Raw genomic sequence first — 20763 nt, 5'->3', positions numbered from 1 at the left:
TTCTAAATCGTGTCATCCACAATTCATCAACTGTAAAAAGTGACCCCCGGTCAAAATTGTTTCAAACTTGATCTATGTAAGTTGTAGGCTATTTACCCTTTTAAATTACATTCTTTTCCATTGTTTTTAAATTTTCAGTTCTATTTTGGTAATCTCATTGTTCGATACAAAATTTCTGAGATGTCACCCCTCTTTCAATCTGTGTCTAGTAAACTTTTAACCCTCTCCATTACCGGTTTGTAAATTCAACCGTCTCTGATTTCCACCACCACCTCCCTATAAGAAGCTCCCTAACATATTGCTGAAGGAGAGCTTTTTTCGTATAAAGACTCTGTTGGGTGGCCCCTATGTAAAGCCGCATATACCAGTGTACTGAAGTAATTGGCATCAAAATGGGCACGCAAATCGATGCAGATAGCGCGGCTTGCTTTTTTGAACGCTACCTTGAAAAATTAGACAATTGGAGACAATGTCGTGTACATTCAATTTGCGGATGCGTAAACCGAATGTTCCCCCCCCCCCTTGCATGATAATAGAACATGTCAAGTTTTTTAAGCCGAATATTATGCTAAGACAAGTGGGAATCGGTGTTTCTTAATTTGAGATAGACATTGTAGCAATGTTTGTCGTTTATTTCAGAATTCCAAATCAGTGTAGCGAATCCCAGTTTCCTCCATTGACTCGGATCAACTACATTTGATACGATATAGAACCCATAATTCATTTCAGTGCCTGTCGCTAAGTGATTAAAATTGACCGGGACCGTTTACGACACTGGACACTTACAGTAGGGATACACACTTTGGCTTTGGCATGAAACACTTTTGGAAAGGAGATCATCAATGTGAATCGAGACAGGGTACTTCTGTTGTGTCAGAAGGAGGCTTTGAAAAACGAAGAGCAGGCAAACTTATCATCGGATGCAGATAATCTGCAGGCACGTTCAACGTCATCATCGGTGAGTCGTGCGAACTATTTTCATGGTGATTTTGTCATATCACAATGACTGTCGCTGCTAATGAACGCCATCGCACATGAAAAGCAGTTTGACAGACTGTGATGACATTCTTTCGTTGAATGCAGAGGTTGCTTTTACGGTTTGCTAAGTACGTTGCACATTTGCAATTAAGTCAAATCCGCTACACGAGGGCGCTATTCTTTGATTTGCCAGCGTTACTTATTTCACAAACAGTAGTTGGACCTCTGCGAACGCCTGTCAGTGATGTTCAGGTCACTGTATGTTATTGAAATGCGTATTGAGTTACACGCCGCTTCTGTCGAAATTTGTACATGAACAATAGGTTATGTGTCACATATTGACCGCAGGCGAACTAGACATTAATAGCCTAAAATATGATATTATTTACGTAATTATTCAAAATAATAAATCGCATATCATTAAAACCAAGTTAGTATTTCATCCGGGTGGAGCTTCCTTTCTGCGGAGCAGCACTCGATAAAACCGCTGTATGTATATGAGTTGTGTATGACATAGCCGGCCGGCCAGGGCGTCCAATGTACTCCTAGTTTATTGGGCGCCCTGGCCGGCCTGCCGGCCGCCTATGTCATACACAACTCATACACATACAGCGTTTTTATCGAGTGCCAAACTAAAAGTAAAGCCACAAATTTGATTTCTGTCGTGTAGCAATGGCTTGACAGAGGCTGAGGACAAAGGAAGGCCAAGAGCAATCACAGAGTAGGCACTAATATAAAGTCAGATGTGTTCCAAGACCCTGAAGGGTTTTAAGGTATGGTTTACCTCTACTGCAAGGACGAGGCGTGATATGGATTTGGTCTCAGAATGTGTCACTCTTTTCTGATTATCAATAGTGAATAGCTTGCTTAACTTGGATAAATTGGTGATTCGTTGATTTTATACTAAAAATATTAAGAAGTACATTTTAATGTGCTAAGGCCAAAAATATAAATTGTGCTGTTCCGATAACATGGTTTTCAAAAATAGGGTATGTAGATCGGCAGGAAATTTTTTTTCCAAAATAATTTTATTTTTAAATATGCGTTTTCTTCAGGGCTCGGGGCGGTCAAACACTGGTCACAACATTTCCAGAAAATGTATCATACATATAAAAGGAATGGAACATAAAAGACATCCTCGGTCAGGCAAAAATCAAATGCCAAGTAACGAACGCGTGATTTTACTATAGTTTTTTTATTTCTTTTTTACTTCCGTGTTTACGTAGCTCTAAAAAGTTTAGGGTCGAAAGGTAAAAAAATACGGTAGGTCGGGTTATCGGAACAGCACAATTTTTTGTTGGGCCTAAAGTAAAACAGTCAGCTTCAAAATGGAGAAATCTTTGAACATCCATTTCTATGTAGGGTCATTACACTGTAGCAATTGCAGTTTACGCAAAACTGAGAAAAAAGCCATCAAAAGTTTGTTCGAGATTAAACCGCTACCAGTTTTGCGAGATTTTATACCGGCAACATGGAAAACATGAAACGTTGTAATAAGGAGTAAAAATCGTGCACAACATTCACTACGGCCTCACGACACTCACTACCGAAGGATGGTGAATTCGAGACCCCACAGGTCCAGATTAACTGACCCAATGTCGGAAGATTATGAGTTCGGGACCCCAGCACTGTGCTGTGCGCTTGAGCAAGCCATTTGACTCCTCATTGCTCCATTGTAGTGGGTTATTGGTACCTTGTCCTGTAATTTGGCGTTTGCCTGCTCGATGATGAATTGAATAAAATATTTTTTTTGTTTATGAAGCCCGTGTCATAGAGAAACAAGCCGTGTTTCCAGACAGATGACGGAGGGCTGTGCATGCGCCAAGTTTTATCTTTGGTCACGTCACGTGATCAGCAAAATCGTCGTCACTGCCATGATGGGTTGTTTAATAAGCTATGTTACGATTGAACTTTCACTTTAGCCAGCTTTCCGTCGACAGTTATTTGACCAGATGTGAACTGAAAATGTTCACATCTCTGTTGCTCACGCGTTTGAACACGTAAGCTACAAGCAAGGCATAACTCACCAGTTCACAATTTTCAACAGATTGTTCCGTAAAATTCACTTTATAAATCAACAAGCAAAGGTCAAATTGGTACATATGTAATGAGTTCGGGGAAAGGGCGTATCTAGTACAAAGAAGGCTGCGCAGTGCTTGACCTTACGAGTAGTCTCCCTAAGTCAGACGTTGTGTTGTGTTGTGTTGTGTTGTGTTGTGTTGTGTTGTGTTGTGACAACAAATCAACAAAAACTTGTCGCAACTGGTCTGTATTTCAAATCTGGTACTGCCTCGATTGTAATGTTGTCCCTGCGTCGTGAGTTCTCATAACTGGAGCATTGGTTACGCATATGATGACCGTCAACGCCATTACCGTACTGTCTTTAGGGCTGAAAGCTTGGCACTTCCGGGACATGGACTCTGCAACACGAATCGAAGGGGATAGACGCATTTACGTCGGGGAGACGCATGTGTTCTAGCTGACTCTGACAACAGTCCCTTATCATCGTCAGAAACAGAGGTGAGTTATGTCAACAGTTTCAATTTGTCATTGTTACTTTTGGCGAAAGTGGGGTGTCATATGACATACAGTTGCATTCAAGGGTATAGGTAAGCAAAGTGAGTCTTGATAAAACCTTTCGGTTAGAATAGTTAAGCTGAAATACCCGAGGGAGGTTCGCAGCTACCGAAAATGTGGTAAATCTATTTATAATATCATACTGCAGAGGAAAGAGAGAGTCTACACATCATTAGCAAATGCTTTGTTGCATGCTGTTAGATGCCGTAAAGGTTTCATGAACTTTTTAGTAAATGTCCAGTGTGCTTTGACAGTAAAAAGAAAGTAAAACCGACAAGATGAATACGTGTAGCTTTGAAAGAGGCTCGACATAACAAAGATTGTTTAGTAAAACATGATTGGAACTAATTTGGGATAATTGGATCTTTATATTTTTAATATTTCACAAAAGTGTTAGGAGCCCTATAGCTTAATGTTGCCATATTACAAATTACTCATAAAAACAAGTGTATAACTTAAAAAAGAAAAATAGACATTACTTCACTGACAAGATTGACAAGCTTCTGCACCTCCTTCGGTCGGCTCTGTACTTAGTACCCCGGGTCAGCACTTCCCCGATATTTACAGCTATTAAATCCATTTGATTATTATTGTGTTCCTTTACACGTGTTTGCAGCAACAGCAACAAGATTGAAACAACAGCTACAACAGCTTGGTGTTATCACTTGTATCATATTCAGATTTTTGAATTCTTGCACGCAGGTTAATGCGAAAACACAACGATCTGTTTCCTTATGAGAATATTGATACCAGCTGCCGTAGTTGTCGATCGAATTATTAAATATTAGAGTTGACAGCGTGTCGTGTTACCGATGATGTTTGCTTTGTTTGATTTTGACAAATTTTGACAATTTTGATTGACAGTAAACCTTTAACGTGAACTAAATACAAAACTACAACGTTGCAGCTCCAACATTTACACGATTTTTGTGTAATGGTGAGAGTTACGGGGCCAACTTGAGCTTAGTAACCAATGCTGCTGTGAAAAACATGGACATTTTGCAACGTCCCGAGTCGAACATGACTATATCTACTAAATGAATAATATCTTCAGTCTATAAACTGATCGAGATATTATTGTATATATATCTACGTTGAATTGCCACAAATATTTCGAAAGAGTCGTCGAAAATAAAGTTATTTACGCTGTCGCGCAATGTCCGAAAAGACGCTTTTGAAACCCAATGAATTATTCATGAACCATTAAAACTTGCCATATAGTGGTTGACACCGAGGTCGGCCACTATGAGGATGTGAACTGTTATTATTTCGTTCTGTATCAAAAACAATTACAGAAGTGCAAATTCGAAATGAACTTACTTTATACTGTTAATCGTCTTTTTAATGTCATTATTTATGTCTCCACTGTCTGTGGCAAGTTTCAGTGTTTTCTGAATCACAGTTGAACTTTGAGTCTGAACAATAGTTATGCAAATACTCACAGCCCGGTGTGAACGTGAATGACAAAGCTATACCCATTGGAAGGTGGTACCTTGTGATGAAACCGCCAAGCTTGGCGCTTTTTTCCCATGATACAAAATACATGAAGTTGATGAAGCGCTAAAGTGCAACTTCCGCTAGTATTTTAATCCGTTTTTGCAAAACATATAAAAGGCGAAAACGGCTTTTCGGAATTAGCGACACCAAAGCTAACACATATGTAATAACAAGATGTGAACTGAATGTGCACACGTGTTTTACAACAGGTTCATTAATGGTGGTATGCTTCACAGAACAATCAGATATCCGTTATATCATTATATGTGGCAGGTTTTATCAACTTTCGCACAGTACTCTCAGAGTAAAATCACTAATTACAACATTTAATTTAATATGCAAATGAGCTTTTCAAACAAATATTATTAGCATACCATGAACACAGACTGTTTCATAAATACCTAGGCCATACAGGTATCCGCAAAGTTTGACAAAGTTTTTTTTAAAAAACTACGACGATTAAGGGAAAATCGCTTTCTGAACAAAGGGAATGGCCCTCGGGCGGCAGTCGTTCCATGATTCAAACAATTGTCAATCATTCGGTGACGGGCAGAGGTATAAACTGGTCAAACATTTGCTGTGCATACGAGAACAATTACGATGTAAACAAACCATATGTACGCTTAGAGTTATATCAGCGGGCAAAAGATGAAAACTTTGTGTTGTCATCAACTCTTTTGCTAGCGTCTATGGTGCAATGACATCACGAAAGTGAACCATTTTCAGTCGTGACTAAGCAAGAGGACTAGTCAGTACTGGTAGTACAATGCATTCTTGCGAAAAGCGCGTAAACCTTTTAAAACAAAACTGTATAGGCAGAGTCCGTAGTTTGCACTGAGAATGACATCGAAAACAACAATCAAAACATGGCGGTAGCGTCCATGATAATTCAATTATAGTCAGTCGAAGAGATGCATGTTTTCAACAACTTCCCCCTTCCAAATCTACGGCCGAAATTGACGGTACCGACACGTCATGGAGCTCCATGTACGTGGAAATGACAAGTCGTGTTCGAGGGCTGGTAAGGTTTTGACATACCGATACAGTTGGACTTCTGTGAGGAGAATTAAACAAAAATTGTAAGACATTTGAACAGTTGAAACATTGTATCTGTCAGTTCAAGGTTAGCAAGTAAGCGCCATCACCAGATCTTGTAAACACTATAGGATACGCGTGTCGGACGACAGCTCATTGATTCCGCGCTACATCGTAATAATATTCGACAAAGGCTGGACTTTTAATTTCTTCAATATATGAGATGGACCCAGTCTGTAATTGCTTCAAATCGAAGGTTAACAAACGTTTCGAACAAAACTTGCAATTGCTCCGACAATAAACATAACTCTTGATGAGTTGTCAATGTCACCCGCTACGCAACTGAGCAGCCGACCGAGATTGCTATTACAAATATCGTGATACACGAGAGTCGAGGAAGTCTCGACCCGTACGCGATGTCGTGAACTTCCTTTATTTTTTTATTTTTAGAGCGATCGGTCATGACGTCGCCGTTTAGCTATTTCCCATCATTTTCCTGACGTTCCTCCTTCCATGTTCAGATGAATTCAATTTAGTCAACTTTCATCGGTAATTCACCTTACGAAATTGCCAATTTCGGGTTGTTTGTAATTTTTCTATAAGTTTATTACTTTTGTGATATGTACAGCACCAATATTCCGTATATACATGGCGGTCAGTAGCCGAATTATTCACATAATGAACGTTGATATGACCTGAAAACTGTAGTAAATTCACTCTAGCAAACTCATGAATGATGAAACCATAAATATGTTACATTTTTTTGAAAGTGCTGAACCAGGCCTTTCTAAACATAAATGAATTTATGGGGAAAAGTCGCGTATTTGAAAGTTAAAAAGCTTAAACCTTTCAGTTTGAGTCGATTTTAAGTGATTTTTTAATAAAACAAACTCATGCACCCACTAAATCTCAAGACACATACTTTTAATGTTGTTCTTTTTTGTTTATTGCACTAAATTCTTCCCAAAATTATATAAATACCTTTTGAAAACTTGTTTAGAAGAACTGGAACTTTGAAATTAATCAAAATTTTACGATTTACGGTCAATGGCCGATATAAAGTCTAATCGACGTTTGAATATTAATTTATCCCCATTAAGTTACATATCAATGAAAAGGCAATTATCTGGGCTTTCTAAAAATATAACATTGTAGTATTTTACTGTTTCTATTTCCGTCGAGCGGTATATATGTGACCCCTACCAATTGTTGAAATCCAAGATGGCGGCCAAGATGACGCCAAATGAACCAAATGGAACAATATTTGATTTTTGGAAACATCAAAATTCATAAACTACAGACACTAAGGATTCCAAAAATGTAGGTTAAAAATACATCCATGGGGTGCATGGGAACCCTACCTTCCGACTAGACTAATAGATTATCAATGTCACGACCATTTTTTGCCATTTTGAAAACATATTGATTTGAATCGGGTCGGCTAATTTTAGACACTATATTGTTCAGACAGACAGAGAGACAGGGAGACAGACAGAGAGACAAACACAGACAGACAGACTCAAGTATGGCATAAGCTGTTTATAAATACAGAAACTAAACTCTATCTTTAATTATAGCCGTACGACGTGTTGAAATATACCCATTGGTCATAGGAAAAAGATAATTTTGCTTTTCTTTCCTGCATCTTTAATCTTTTTAGAGGTCAAACTCGTCACTGTTTAAACACGCAAGTGTGTTACGTTTTATGTATAGGATTCTTATTTCCTCTGAAGATACCACAACTATCATGGCAGAACAAGGCACGCATGATCGTCCGTCTTTACTAGATAGAGAATATTGCTCTCCCGCAACATCTTGCCAGCAAGTGCAAAGCTGTAGAGAACGGCTTAGACCGTGGCAGAAAAAGAAGAGCAAGCTGTCTCTGGAATGGAAAACAGATCAAATTGACTCACCGAATCAGGGAGATAGAAAAGAGAACCAGACTGATTGCCAAGGTAATGAAGAAAGCTCATCAAAGGAACATGAGAAACGTGGTGCAAGAAAGAAGGAGACCATCAAAAACAAGGCGTCAATCGAACGTGGTCCTAAGCGAGGCAAGCTCAAGCAACTTAATTTTGAAAGACTAACAAAACTGTACGAGGCTGACCCAAGAGAAATTGTAATGACCATTGCAAAAGAAGCAAATGCGTTCATAAAGCTTATAGATGAACAGCCATTATCAGATGATGATTTTCGCATGACCCTGAGAATACTGAGACGGGCTATCACTTGCTCGACTGTCCCACAGAGTGTTATCCACATCCTCATTTTGGTGAGTGAATGTAATTTCTTCAAAGTGACTGTACCACGTCATCTCAGTTCAATTATGGTTGCGATTCAAAGAGATAAATTCGATGGTGAGTCTGAAGCCACTTTGAGACTCCTTGTTGCCATAACAAAGAATATCTTTCGACGTATGCCCGGAAAGTTCAAGGATTTGGCATCAACTCTGAATCTCATCATAGAAATAGTGAGGATGCTCGAAAAAACGAAAATAAACATTGACGAAGATATCAAAGAAGAAGTCCAAAGATTGGAAGAAGATATAAACGCTGAACTTAAGAATATTCGAGAAGGAGTTTTCCAGTCTTCAAGTCATGCAAAGTTCACTGGTCAAAAGAAGATGTGGGTGAAACGAAGACCAACTGAAGATTTTCGGGAAATACCAATCTTCCCGAGACAACAGGATGTTGTAACTGACTCTAGGCCATTTATTCGACCAAACAAACCAAAGGGCTCATTTGAAGATGTAAATGACTACCTGGACATACAATTCAGACTTCTTAGAGAAGATTTCATTGCGCCTCTGAGAGATGGCGTTGGCGAGATCCTCAGAAATTTGGGATTGCCGAGATCACAACAACAGCGGCTAAGTGATGTTCGCATGTATATCAATGTGCACATTCTACAACCTGTCTGTATGGAGAATGAGGGTATTTGCCATGAAGTAAGTCTTGACAAAAATCAGCTGAAGCATGTGCGATGGAATTACACAAAACGTTTGTTGTACGGTGGTTTGGTTTGCCTGACGAAGGATAATTTCAAGACAGTCATGTTTGCAACAGTTGCCAACAGGAACATTGATCAGTTGAAAAGGTGCAGAGTCATATTGAAGTTCCACAGTATAGGGGAAACTCTAAAGTCAGCGCCTGAAAATTCCTTCATCATGGTTGAGACAACCGCTTACTTCGAGGCAAATAGATATGTTCTCGCAGGTCTACAAGAACTTGATGACGGTAAATTTCCTTTCGAGAAATATATTGTTCACTGTGAAAGCATCATTGGACAACCGCAATACCTGCATGTGAACGACAATCGCAGTCTAGTGTATGATTTTGCACCTCTGGTGTATCAGAACTGGAAGATGCATCCACGTTTCCGACGTAATTATTTTACGTTCGAGGACGAGCAGATGCAAGACAGGTTTCCTGTACATGTTCTTGATACGTCACAATGGCCAACAGCTGATTGCCTAGGTTTGAATGAATCTCAGCTAAAAGCACTAAAAACTGCACTTACAGAGGAGTTTGTTGTAATCCAAGGACCTCCAGGCACAGGAAAAACACATGTTGGTCTGAAAATAATGAGAATGCTCCTTCCACAATCACAGCCGCTGGTGTGACACTTGTAATGAAAGTAAAGTGGAAAATGCAGAACGTCATAGCTGTTCACCTATTTTGGTCGTATGTTATACAAATCATGCACTCGACCAGTTTCTCGAAGGCATACTTCAGTTTTTGGAACATGGTATTGTACGAATTGGTGGAAGGAGTAAAAGCGAGATTTTAGAAGAGTTTCAATTGTCGAAGCTTAGACGAACACATGGTGACAGGGGTGCAAGCAATCACGTTCGTGAAAGTTTGAGAGCTCACGAATCTCTCATTACTGAGAGCTACAATTCTGCAAAGAAGAACAGTACAAATACAATAAGAAATGTTATATCCGATGATCAAATAAAAAGTATGTTGCAGCACGAAGTAGTCTTTGGTGGGAAAAAGAAACAAGACAATATTCACAATGCTATAAATTTCTGGTTGATAGAGAAAATATCTGAGCTTAGAAATCCGCTAGTGCAAATGAAATCATTGAACCAAAATGATATAGCAAACATCTCTCATGAGAACAAGCAAGGAAGAAATCATGCTGACACAGACATGGCTGCCAACATAGCTGATGTCACCTCAAGATCAGACTGTGCAATGGAAAAAACTATTGATGTTGAAGGGGAAGCAGACTACATCAATCGTCAGAGAATGCTTGAAACTGAAAGGGATACACAAAAAGCTTTCAGTAACACTCTCTATGATGAACTTCAAGAACTTTTGGAAAAACATTATACCTGGTCCATGAAAACAGAAGAGGTAAAGTCAAAGAAGAAATATAATTCCATAACACCTGCCAGGGATCAACACATTGAATTTCAGGGCGCAATTCTACAAGATCTCATGGCCGATACTGCTTCAATGACAACAGAAGAAGCTGGGCAAATCTCAAATGTATGGGCTCTTAACTTACAAGACAGGTGGAAATTGTTCCGGTACTGGTCTTTTCAATTGCATAAGAAGATTATCGACGCACTATTGAAGACTGTGGGTGACTACGAGAGAGAAGCTTTGAGACTAAAGGAAGTCAGGGAAGAGATAGACTTGGATGTTTTGAAGAATGCAAAGGTGATTGGCATGACAACAACCGGAGCTGCAAAATATAGTTCCCTGTTACGCATGGTACGACCGCAGATAATTGTGGTGGAGGAAGCAGCAGAAGTCCTCGAGTCACACATAATCACTACACTCACATCAGAATGTCAACACCTTATACTGATCGGAGACCACCAACAGCTTCGTCCTAATCCAACAGTGTATAGACTTGCAAAAGATTTCAATTTAGACATGTCACTCTTTGAACGCATGATAGAGAACAATCTGCGGTACAGTACTTTAAACATCCAACACAGAATGAGACCAGAGATAGCATGCTTGATGAAACACATCTACAATGATTTGCAAAATCACCCATCTGTAGAGGCCTATGGCGACATCATGGGTGTGAGCGGTAACATTTTCTTTGTAAACCATGAAGAGCAAGAAACCTTTATGGATGACATAAGAAGCAGGTCGAATGCACATGAGGCTACTTTTCTTGTTGCTCTTTGCCGCTATCTACTAAAACAGGGTTACAAGCCTACTCAAATAACAATTCTAACTATGTATACCGCCCAAGTTATCCAGCTGAAAAACATGATGCCGCGGTCTGTGTTTGAAGGCGTAAGAATCTGCCCAGTCGATAACTTTCAAGGTGAAGAAAATGACATTATTCTGTTGTCACTTGTACGAAGCAATGAACAGGGAAAGATCGGATTCCTTAACATAGAGAACAGAGTCTGTGTAGCTTTAAGCAGAGCAAAGATGGGCTTCTACTGCATAGGAAATTTTAAACTTCTTGGCCTGAAAAGTCAACTGTGGAAAAATATTGTTGGAGACCTACAAATAGCTGGCAAAATTGGAAAATCATTAAAGATATTCTGCAGAAATCATCCTCAAACCATTCTGAAGTGTGCCCGTGGAGAAGATTTTGATGCTGCTCCAGAAGGGGGGTGCAGTCGTCTTTGTGAGACAAGATTAGAATGTGGCCATGTCTGCGTACTCTTCTGCCATCCTTACGACTCAAACCATGAAGAATACAAGTGTCAGAAAGCCTGTGCGAGAGTTTGTAATGCTGGGCACCCCTGTAAATTGATTTGTTATAGAGACTGTGGAAAGTGTTTTGTAAGAGTGGCAAAAACAATCCCAAAATGTGGCCATGTCCAAGAAATGTTCTGCTATGAAAATTCAGAAGAATTTCTCTGTCAAGAGAAATGCAAACATTCCTGCACAGAGGGACACCCTTGTCCATTTCGATGTTATGTACAATGTAGCCTCTGCATGGTGAACATTGAGAAAACTATCCCAAGTTGTGGACACAAGCAGATGGTACCATGTTGTCAAGACCCACGAAATTTCAGATGCCAGGCACCTTGTGAAAATAAGTGTGAAAGAGGTCATACATGCCCTTTAAAATGCCACGAAGCATGTAGACTGTGTATAGTGAAGATTGAAAAAGAAATGCCCTCATGCGGTCACATGCAAATGGTACCTTGTTATCAGGACCCTAGAAGTTTCAAATGTCAGAAACCTTGCCAAAAGAAGTGTGAAAATGGGCATCCATGTCCACTGCTCTGTTTTAAAGGGTGTGATAAATGTATCATCAAGGTCGAGAAACGGATTCCTAAATGTGATCATATACAGAATGTACCATGCTATCAAGACCCTTCGGACTTCGATTGTAAGCAAGCATGTCCTGAAATGTGTGAGCGGAAACACCCTTGTCCCTTGCTTTGTTTCCAGGGATGCAAAGAATGTACAGTTTCAGTGAATAAGTTGTTGCCTAGTTGCTATCATGTGCAACAAATGAGATGCTCTATAAATCCATCGGAATTCCGATGCCAAGAAAAATGCAAGAAAGTTCTCGGCTGTGGACACAGGTGTACAGAAAGATGTTCAGATGACTGTCCTGATGAATGTCAAGTAATGATTGAAAGAACACTGACAAGATGCGGCCATAATCAAACTATGAAGTGTTCAGAAGACGAGTCGACGTACACATGCAAACTTCCCTGTGAAAGAAATCTGAGCTGTGCCCATGCTTGTCCAAATAAATGTGGTGAAGAATGTGTCACTCTGTGCCGGGTGCAAATTACACATTACGATTGGTCATGTGGCCATAAAGTGAAAGGTCCTTGTTTCTACACATCAGAAAACTGCAACCAAAGATGTAATGTAATATTACCATGTGGACATAACTGTCAGGGAATTTGTGGTGACTGCATTAAGAACGGAATTCACAGTGATTGCAAAATGCCTTGCAATAGAACCTTAAAGTGTGGTCACAATTGTACCAAACTGTGTTGTGAACAGTGTAATGACATATGTTTGAAAGACGTAAAGAAGACGTTTGAAGAGTGTGGTCACAAAACTAAAACAAAATGTTATGAAAGAAGACCGTTTTGTCCTCTGAAATGCGACTCTGTTCTTGACTGTGGACACAAATGTACTGGTATATGTGGCATTTGTAAACGTTCAAGTGGTCGTCATAACATATGCACCCAGAAATGTGAGCGAATGCTTCTCTGTGGCCATCCATGCATGAACAAATGTTATGAAATATGCAGTGTGTGCACAATGAAGCACCCACACCCTTGTGAGCATAAAGTACATGGTAAACGTTGCAATATGCGATGCACATGGAATTGTGTACATCATCAATGCAACAATCTGTGTTGGGAACCTTGTGAAAGACCATTATGTAACAACCCATGCATGAAGAAACTAAAGTGTGGTCACAGTTGCGTCGGACTTTGCGGAGAAATGTGTCCAGAGCTGTGTAGAAATTGCCACAGAAAGAAAATAGAAGCAACTGCTGAATTCTTCGGAAGACCGTACACAGATGAAAGTCGTTTTATTCAGCTCAGATGCAAAGATGTTTTTGAGACTCAGGATATGGACAAATCGATGCTCGGAATCAAGGCAACTGACGGAAATCGAGTATACCCACTGATTATGAAAACGTGTCCAAAATGCCACAAACCTGCCGCAGGCTGTAATCGTTACAATGCTTTGACTAAATTTGTCATTGCTACAATTGATCACATGAACACAGTTCCTGACATGTTTAATTTCATGGTTCCAGCGAGAGAGCACCTTAAGAAGCTAGTGAGAACCACAATACCGGGCATACACCGACCAAAATTTGAGAATTCCATTGAGAAAACAACCAGCTTATCAGCAATGATACCCATCGAGAACAGCATAAGAACATACGAACAGCTTTGGCATGCAAAAATACAGACAGAAAAAGTGTTATCTGCTGTAATAAACTGTAAAGACGTAAACAAAGACACTCCTGATTCCAAAGTTCTCGGTATGATCACTAACAAGGCGACAACTCTCAAAACGTCGATTGATGAGCAATTGTTACACCTCGCAGGCTGTGGAAACGACCCGCTCTGTCCCCAAAATAGAAAAGAATTTCGAAGTATTGTTCTCCAGAGCTGCGTTCTTCTCGCCACTTATCAACTACAGAATAGGCACGTTTTCTCTGAGGAGTCAAAACTTCAAGGTTTGTCATTGAGATCAGTAGGAGGAAGACCTGTGCATGACCTTTATGATTACACTGAGAGTGTCCTCCTCGAGGAGCTGCGTCCTGCCGCACTATCTAATGCTCTATCAGCATTCAAAAGCCTTTATCCGGAAATGTTTACCAGGCTTAGTATTCCACCTGAACTTAACCCCTGCACAGTTGGCAGCCTCAGAACATTTGGAAAAGATGAATGGTACAAATGCAGCCATGGTCATATATTTTACCATGCTGCAAAGACACCCGAACAATCCAACTCCAACGATGAACAGAACATATCAGGACCGGTATGTGACCAATGCCCCAAAACATTCAAGCGGCATACTGACCAAAGGAATGATGTCTGGAAGTTTCCAGTGAACATTGCAGCAGTGAGTAATTAAAGATGAACTCATAGCACTACATACGGATTTTAATCTGAAACATTCATCTTTCACAAGAACTTTACAGATATAAAAGCAGCAATAAAAGATGTTATGGCTGCATGTATGAAACAGGTATTATTATTCTCAGATTATCATTTATATTTGTGTTCATACTCCAAACTAAATTGCAATCCTGATGTAGCATTAGCATTATAAATTTTAATACCTGTGTAAATTCCCAAACAATGACAAAACGTAATTTCTGATAACAGATACTGTGTTTTAGTAGGAAGGAATTTTGTAAGATATTAACTTATAGTTTCATATATTTTGCAATTAGGAAGCTGACAGGAAATTAGCGTCATCTGTGCATTCAGATTGGAATCTGCCATACAGCATGTACCCCGCACCAGTGCAGGTATGGTCTCAAATTATAACTTTAAACTGTAAGGTCAAGTGCTGTTTCGGCGAGTCTTGTCCAGCTATTGTGGCGGTGTGCTACTAGGTTGGGACTTCTCACTATAAATGGGACACAGTGCCAAAGGTACAGGAATGTCAATCACTAGACTGTGGCACTTTTATGCTATTTGAAAGAAAGGATCTTTGCATGAATACTGTTGACTCTTATAAGACAATTTACATTTTTATCTCAGTATAATTATTCAGTCGATTAGATTAATCAATGGCTATCTTTATAAAACATTGCATTATAAGACAAAAACGAAAGATGCTTGACAAGGTGAAACATTTTATAGGTTTACGAACATAAATTTTAGATATGACACTATGATCTACTTCCTACACCTTGCAATCATCTACCATGAAAGAGAGACCATAAGTCGACAAGTTCACTTTCTTTTTGACATTAGGTCCAGCATCGGGGTATCCAAGGCTCGGCGTATGTTGGCCAAACGCCAAGCGGCTCTCGTTCGGGAAACAGAAGAAGAAAAAATAAGGTAAATCACTTAAAAAACCTTATACTCACATTTTTGGCTTGCGAAAATCGAAGCATTTCATTGTATGTAGGCTTCAAATTTGACCGGGTTTCTGTCGAAGGTTACTGTTTTGTAATAGGTCAGATTTTGCTCATCATTTGATTGATGTCAGACTGATGACAAAGACTTTCAACAATTCTCTATAATTATTTTCTTTAAATATGATTGCAAACGCAAAAATAGTCTTGTGAAATGATCACAGTTTGATGGGAAGACTAAAGACAAAGAATCATTTGTGGTAGTTACTTAGTGATTGGAGAGGTTGAACACTTGCAGTAAGTTGCCTATTGCCCACTGGATTGTATGTCATTGCATCCTCGTTCATTTTTATATCTTTACTGACTTTTCAGGGTTCCCGCGGTGGTTATTTTAATGTAAACGTACAACCATCTGTGCCTAACCACGGCCAAACGAACTTCAGGGATGCCTCAAGAACTGGTACTGCAATGGGTGGTTATCATTCCTATCCCGGCGGAGGATTTGCTTACGATGCTGGTGTTCACGCGATGAATTATGGCGGCATGATGGCCGGGACTGGTGTTGCACAAAGAGGTACGCGAAGAGGAAGAGGACGGGGACACTATAATAGAAGAGGTCGAAGACCAAACCGACGCTAATATTAAAAACAAACACATGGGAGAATGGCAACAATGCGGTCTCCTTCCGAACCCGTCTTCTTCAGCACAACCAACATTTCTGAAAAGTAAAAATACTACTCACAGCAGTATCTAAAATAAGCTGTATCACCCCTATTTGTAACACAAACCCTATTTTTAACAAACCCTTACCCTATTTGTAATACTAACCCGATTTGTAACAATAACTTTATTTGTAAACAAAGACCGTTTTTGTTTAAAGTTTAATGAAATTTGCATATTTGTACTTTGGGGGCGATTTTCCTGTTTTTATCATGTTCAAACTCATTTTTTCGGAAACTGCTCGTCAGATTGTTCTGAATTTATGTGTTAAGCTTCCCAGGGATAATACTCGTAAGATATAATCAAGTTGTGCAGATATATGCCAAATCGTATTTATTGGACAATGTTCACAATGTCGGTCAAAAAAATGTGAAAAATCTTCTTTTCTAACACAAGTCATTCTCACCCAATTTGTAACAACAGTTAACACCATTTAGTTTTTTTTACAAATTGGGTAAGTGTTACAAATAGGCTTAAGATTTGTTACTAATTGGGTTAGTGTTACAAATAGGGTTGATTGTTAAAATTAGGAATGATACATATGCAACTATAATGACAGATTTAAAAATTGTTGGGAAAGTATCTGCTGAACGAAGAACATTACTACAATGTGGCTCGCCCTAAACCGACACACTTGTGTAAACAATTGGCCTGTTTAATTGCTACGGCAAATGAACACGAAATAATATAAGAGACATCACTATACCAAAAGTATTAATCTGAAATTCGACTGGATATGGTAGAATGTTACAATTATGCTTATTTTGGATGACATGTAGAAACGTGTCACAATTGTTATTTGATTTTATCTTACTAAACTCTAGAATCAGTTTTTTCAACTTAATTAAAAATGATAAAATGTGTGAGAAATTTAATGCAAGGCTACAATATATATAAATTGTATTACATATAGTGTCAAAATAAATGATATACTCTGTGTTTTCTCTTACTTAATTCTTTTCTTTAACAAAAAGTTACATATTCTGTTGTCTACGTTTTGGATTAGGACCATGTATTCTGAAGCTTCAAATGTTTTATGATTGTGTTAAGTACAATGATAGCACATGTATGATCTTGATAATAAGTGATACTTTCTCACGATAACTTCAAAATAGATTATTTCTGTTACTTGAGAATAGACCTGGGAAAAATCGTGAAGAAGGGGTATATCGCCTGACCTTGTTTATGATACGATTATTTTTGTCAAAGACATTAATGATAATAATTTTATTGTTTAAAGACCACTACACACCTTGTCTCAGTGGTCTGTACACTACAGAAAATTAAATGCATGCAGGTTTTCGAAGAACAAGTACAGTCTTTGTGAAGAATAATCACTCAGTGTAGGTTGTTGGTGATAAGAAGGCAGTGCATTGTACATGCGAAATTATTGCCTGATATCATCAATGAAAACGTAAATGGCGAATAAACCCACATAATTTACCAATAGCATTCACTTGTCTCCTTGGTCCACCGTCCTCCGTTATTCATGTACAAGTGACAATCAGTTCACAGACGAGTAGCATACTTTTCATATGGCAAATTTCTTAAGCTATTTTATATGACCTTCTACACAACCATGATCTGTTTTGGTTCAGAGTAAATGTCTCGCCATGCTAAAGTGGCATCTGTGACACTACTTTTTTGAATTTATTAAGAAGTATACAGATAAACGGAGATCAAATGGCTATCTTGTAGAGAAAAATCCCTAATACTAATTATATATATTGTTTGAATTTTTCCTTCATAAGTAATGTATATATTTACCAATTCGGGAACTTAATGAATATAATAATTGTTTTCACGTGACGAATTTTACCAGATATAGATATAGTAACCTTTTTCAAAACGAGGCTAAACAGCGTGCGCTAATCTGAGTTCAGTTTTGGTGACCACATACTGTGTATTCTGGACACTAAAATAGTCAAGAGATATATATCTCAGAATCCTTTTTCGATTTGAATATTATAGGTAATATCATAAGAAATCTAGATTGCAAAATGTGTCTATTTTTTCGAAATTTTGTAAATCTACGTGATATAATTTTGGTAAAAAAGAAAGACGTTGCCTAATGTATCCCGTAATGCTTAATTGAATGTATACTCGTTTTTAGGGGACCATGGACCGTTAAAACACGCGAAAGTCAAACGAAATTCGTTGCGTTTAATATAAAACACCCATCACTAGAAAAAGTGCGAAAATCGGACGACGAAATGACGGGTTGATCTTCCCAAATATACGAAAAATTACTGAATTAGGGTTTTCTACAACGAACATTTTAAAATTATATAATCTGAATGCATATGGTGAGTTGAATATCACGGATTTACACGGTATCGATCTCGTTTGTGCGAATTTGCTCTTGATGATCGAAAAAAAATGAACTCCCTCCCCTCTACACATAATATGTTTCGTTTGTCATTAGCGTGTTTTAATCACCCATGCACGGTTCCTTATCTTTCCAATTCGTGAATTTGTATCGTCAATCAGGACCGATGCCCTGATAGAGAAGTCGAAATCACAATGATTTGCTCTTGAATATATACCTTATTCATACCAGATACAACTTAATAAAACATTCATATTACATTAAATTCTAGCCGTGTTGTCCACCCGTATATAGCATATTTCAGCCTTCTGTTGCTTAGAGATAAAAAATATTGCAGTTGAAGAAATTTAGAATGCGGAAATCTGTCGAGTGGTTCTTACCGGACTTAAAATAGTTTTCTTGTTAACGATATGTGAAATGTGCTTGTAGACTACACACTTTCAAAACGACATTCATGAAAGCATGCACCAGGGCAGTAACAACCAATTGATGAGGATATTTCAACTATAAATTTATTCAACATGCTATAACAGTGCTAGTCTCGGTTACCCAGACTGCTCTGCGAGGCTCTCATCCGACCGCCCTACAGATCTGGGTAAATCCCTGACTGAGTATACAGGGGCAGTCGAATGAGAGCCCCGCAGAGCAGCCTGGGTAACCGAGATTATTACAATGAGTGAAATGATATAAAAGGAAGAAATGCGAAATAAGAAAATAACTTCGCATCGGCCCTATCGCTGCGATTTAAAAAATTCTCCTTTCGGTCATTAGTTTTTTCCTCTCAACATCTTTAAAATCCCCGGCTCCGCTTCCCAATGCCAATCCAGGGAGCGCTCTTTTGTCCTCTACCCACAGTTTAGGCAACTACTACCACCAATTTGTTACTTGCTTTTTCCCTGCTTATTGGCAGACTAACGAAAGCAGTCATATCATACTCTCTGCCCGCGAACTGGTCATTTTCATGTTGCCTATACTGTGCAAGATAACATTGATTAAATATATGCAATATTCATCCGCGATCAGATGCTTGAAGGCGACTTAATTTACATTGGTTCAAATTGTGGTGAAATTTTGATATTTGTAGCTTTGGGACAATTTTTTCCTGTATTTGGTAAAAAAAATTTTCTCCGAAAGCGCTCTTCCCATTGCCCTGAAATTTGGTTTGCATGATCCTAGGGTTGGCTTCTGTTAGATTTGTGCAAATTGTTGGGAAATTTTCATATTTGTATTTTTGGGGCAATTTTCCCCATTATTGGTCAAAAAATCATTTTCTCACAAAGTTCTTGTTGGATTGCTTTAAAACTTGATACTCTTGATCCTAGGGTTGCTGTAAAAATTGTGGTGAAATTTTTGTAATTTGTTTTGGGGAATTTTTTTGCATTTTGGTCAAAAAATCATTTTCTCTGAATTAGCTAGTATTCTGATTGCTTTGAAACTTGGTATGTATGTACCTAGAGGCAACTTTAGTTGAGTGTCTTCAAATTGTGGCGAAATTTTCATATTTGTAATTTTGGGCAATGTTCCCCATTTCCTTTGAAATCCCTCGTCCGATTGCTTTGTAACTTGGTATGCATGTTCCCAGGGGAAAACTTGGTTAAATACTCACTCTGGCCTGCCACATCGAAACAAATGTGAGCCCAGTATCATTGACGGTATTTTTAAATGATCCGACGAATAGATCATCGATATAATAAGCAATTTATCCTTAAACCAGCTATTCATAATCTACATGACATCGAAAAGGTGGATACCTGTTTTGAACGTTAACCTGAAATCGGTCTACGATACCAAATGGGTCACCAAAACGTTACTGTTTATTAAAGTTTGCGTGCATTAAAGCCAGATCAGGGGTGGCAGCTTTCGTTTTGTTGGCTGTCGTGATTTTCTGCTGATTACTAGTAGACCAAGGCTCGCTCCAGAAAGAGAGAAAACTAGTTAAAAAGATCAGTATCATGCTGAGAGAAAGGGAAAAGAAAGTTGTGGTATTTTCATAAACTTGAGATTGACAACGCTGACAGACCGAACAAACCTTGGGACTCCTGCGAGTAGTTCGTTCATGCATACTATAGTCCAAATGTTACCAGCAAACTACGGTAATCAGAAAAGACTGTCCAAAA

The 20763-nt window shown here is 38.7% G+C and overlaps 2 protein-coding genes across 4 annotated transcripts; both read left to right on the top strand.

Annotated features, from left to right (window-relative positions):
• Nucleotides 1–3146: 3146 nt before the first annotated feature.
• LOC139147906 (NFX1-type zinc finger-containing protein 1-like) lies at nucleotides 3147–9710 on the top strand. 3 transcript variants are annotated; one of them, XM_070719123.1, is made up of 2 exons: nucleotides 3147–3498; nucleotides 7801–9710. In XM_070719123.1, the coding sequence occupies exon 2, from the start codon at nucleotides 7835–7837 to the stop codon at nucleotides 9707–9709; it is 1875 nt and encodes a 624-aa protein (XP_070575224.1). In that variant the 5' UTR covers nucleotides 3147–3498; nucleotides 7801–7834; the 3' UTR covers nucleotide 9710. The 3 variants fall into 3 exon arrangements, with proteins under 3 accessions (XP_070575224.1, XP_070575225.1, XP_070575226.1); XM_070719124.1 differs by having other exon boundaries at nucleotides 3149–3498; nucleotides 7821–9710; XM_070719125.1 differs by having other exon boundaries at nucleotides 3149–3498; nucleotides 7748–9710.
• A 339-nt stretch (nucleotides 9711–10049) lies between these two features.
• Nucleotides 10050–18914, top strand: LOC139147905 (NFX1-type zinc finger-containing protein 1-like). The gene is made up of 4 exons (XM_070719122.1): nucleotides 10050–14630; nucleotides 14965–15042; nucleotides 15494–15580; nucleotides 15970–18914. Exons 1-4 carry the CDS (start codon nucleotides 10050–10052, stop codon nucleotides 16234–16236), a joined length of 5013 nt encoding a protein of 1670 aa, XP_070575223.1. The 3' UTR covers nucleotides 16237–18914.
• The last annotated feature ends 1849 nt before the right edge of the window (nucleotides 18915–20763 follow it).

The sequence above is a fragment of the Ptychodera flava genome, chromosome 13 (genome assembly GCF_041260155.1).
Source record: "Ptychodera flava strain L36383 chromosome 13, AS_Pfla_20210202, whole genome shotgun sequence".
In the NCBI taxonomy this organism is placed as follows: Eukaryota; Metazoa; Hemichordata; class Enteropneusta; family Ptychoderidae; genus Ptychodera; species Ptychodera flava.
This window is presented reverse-complemented; position numbering and strand designations above follow the sequence as displayed.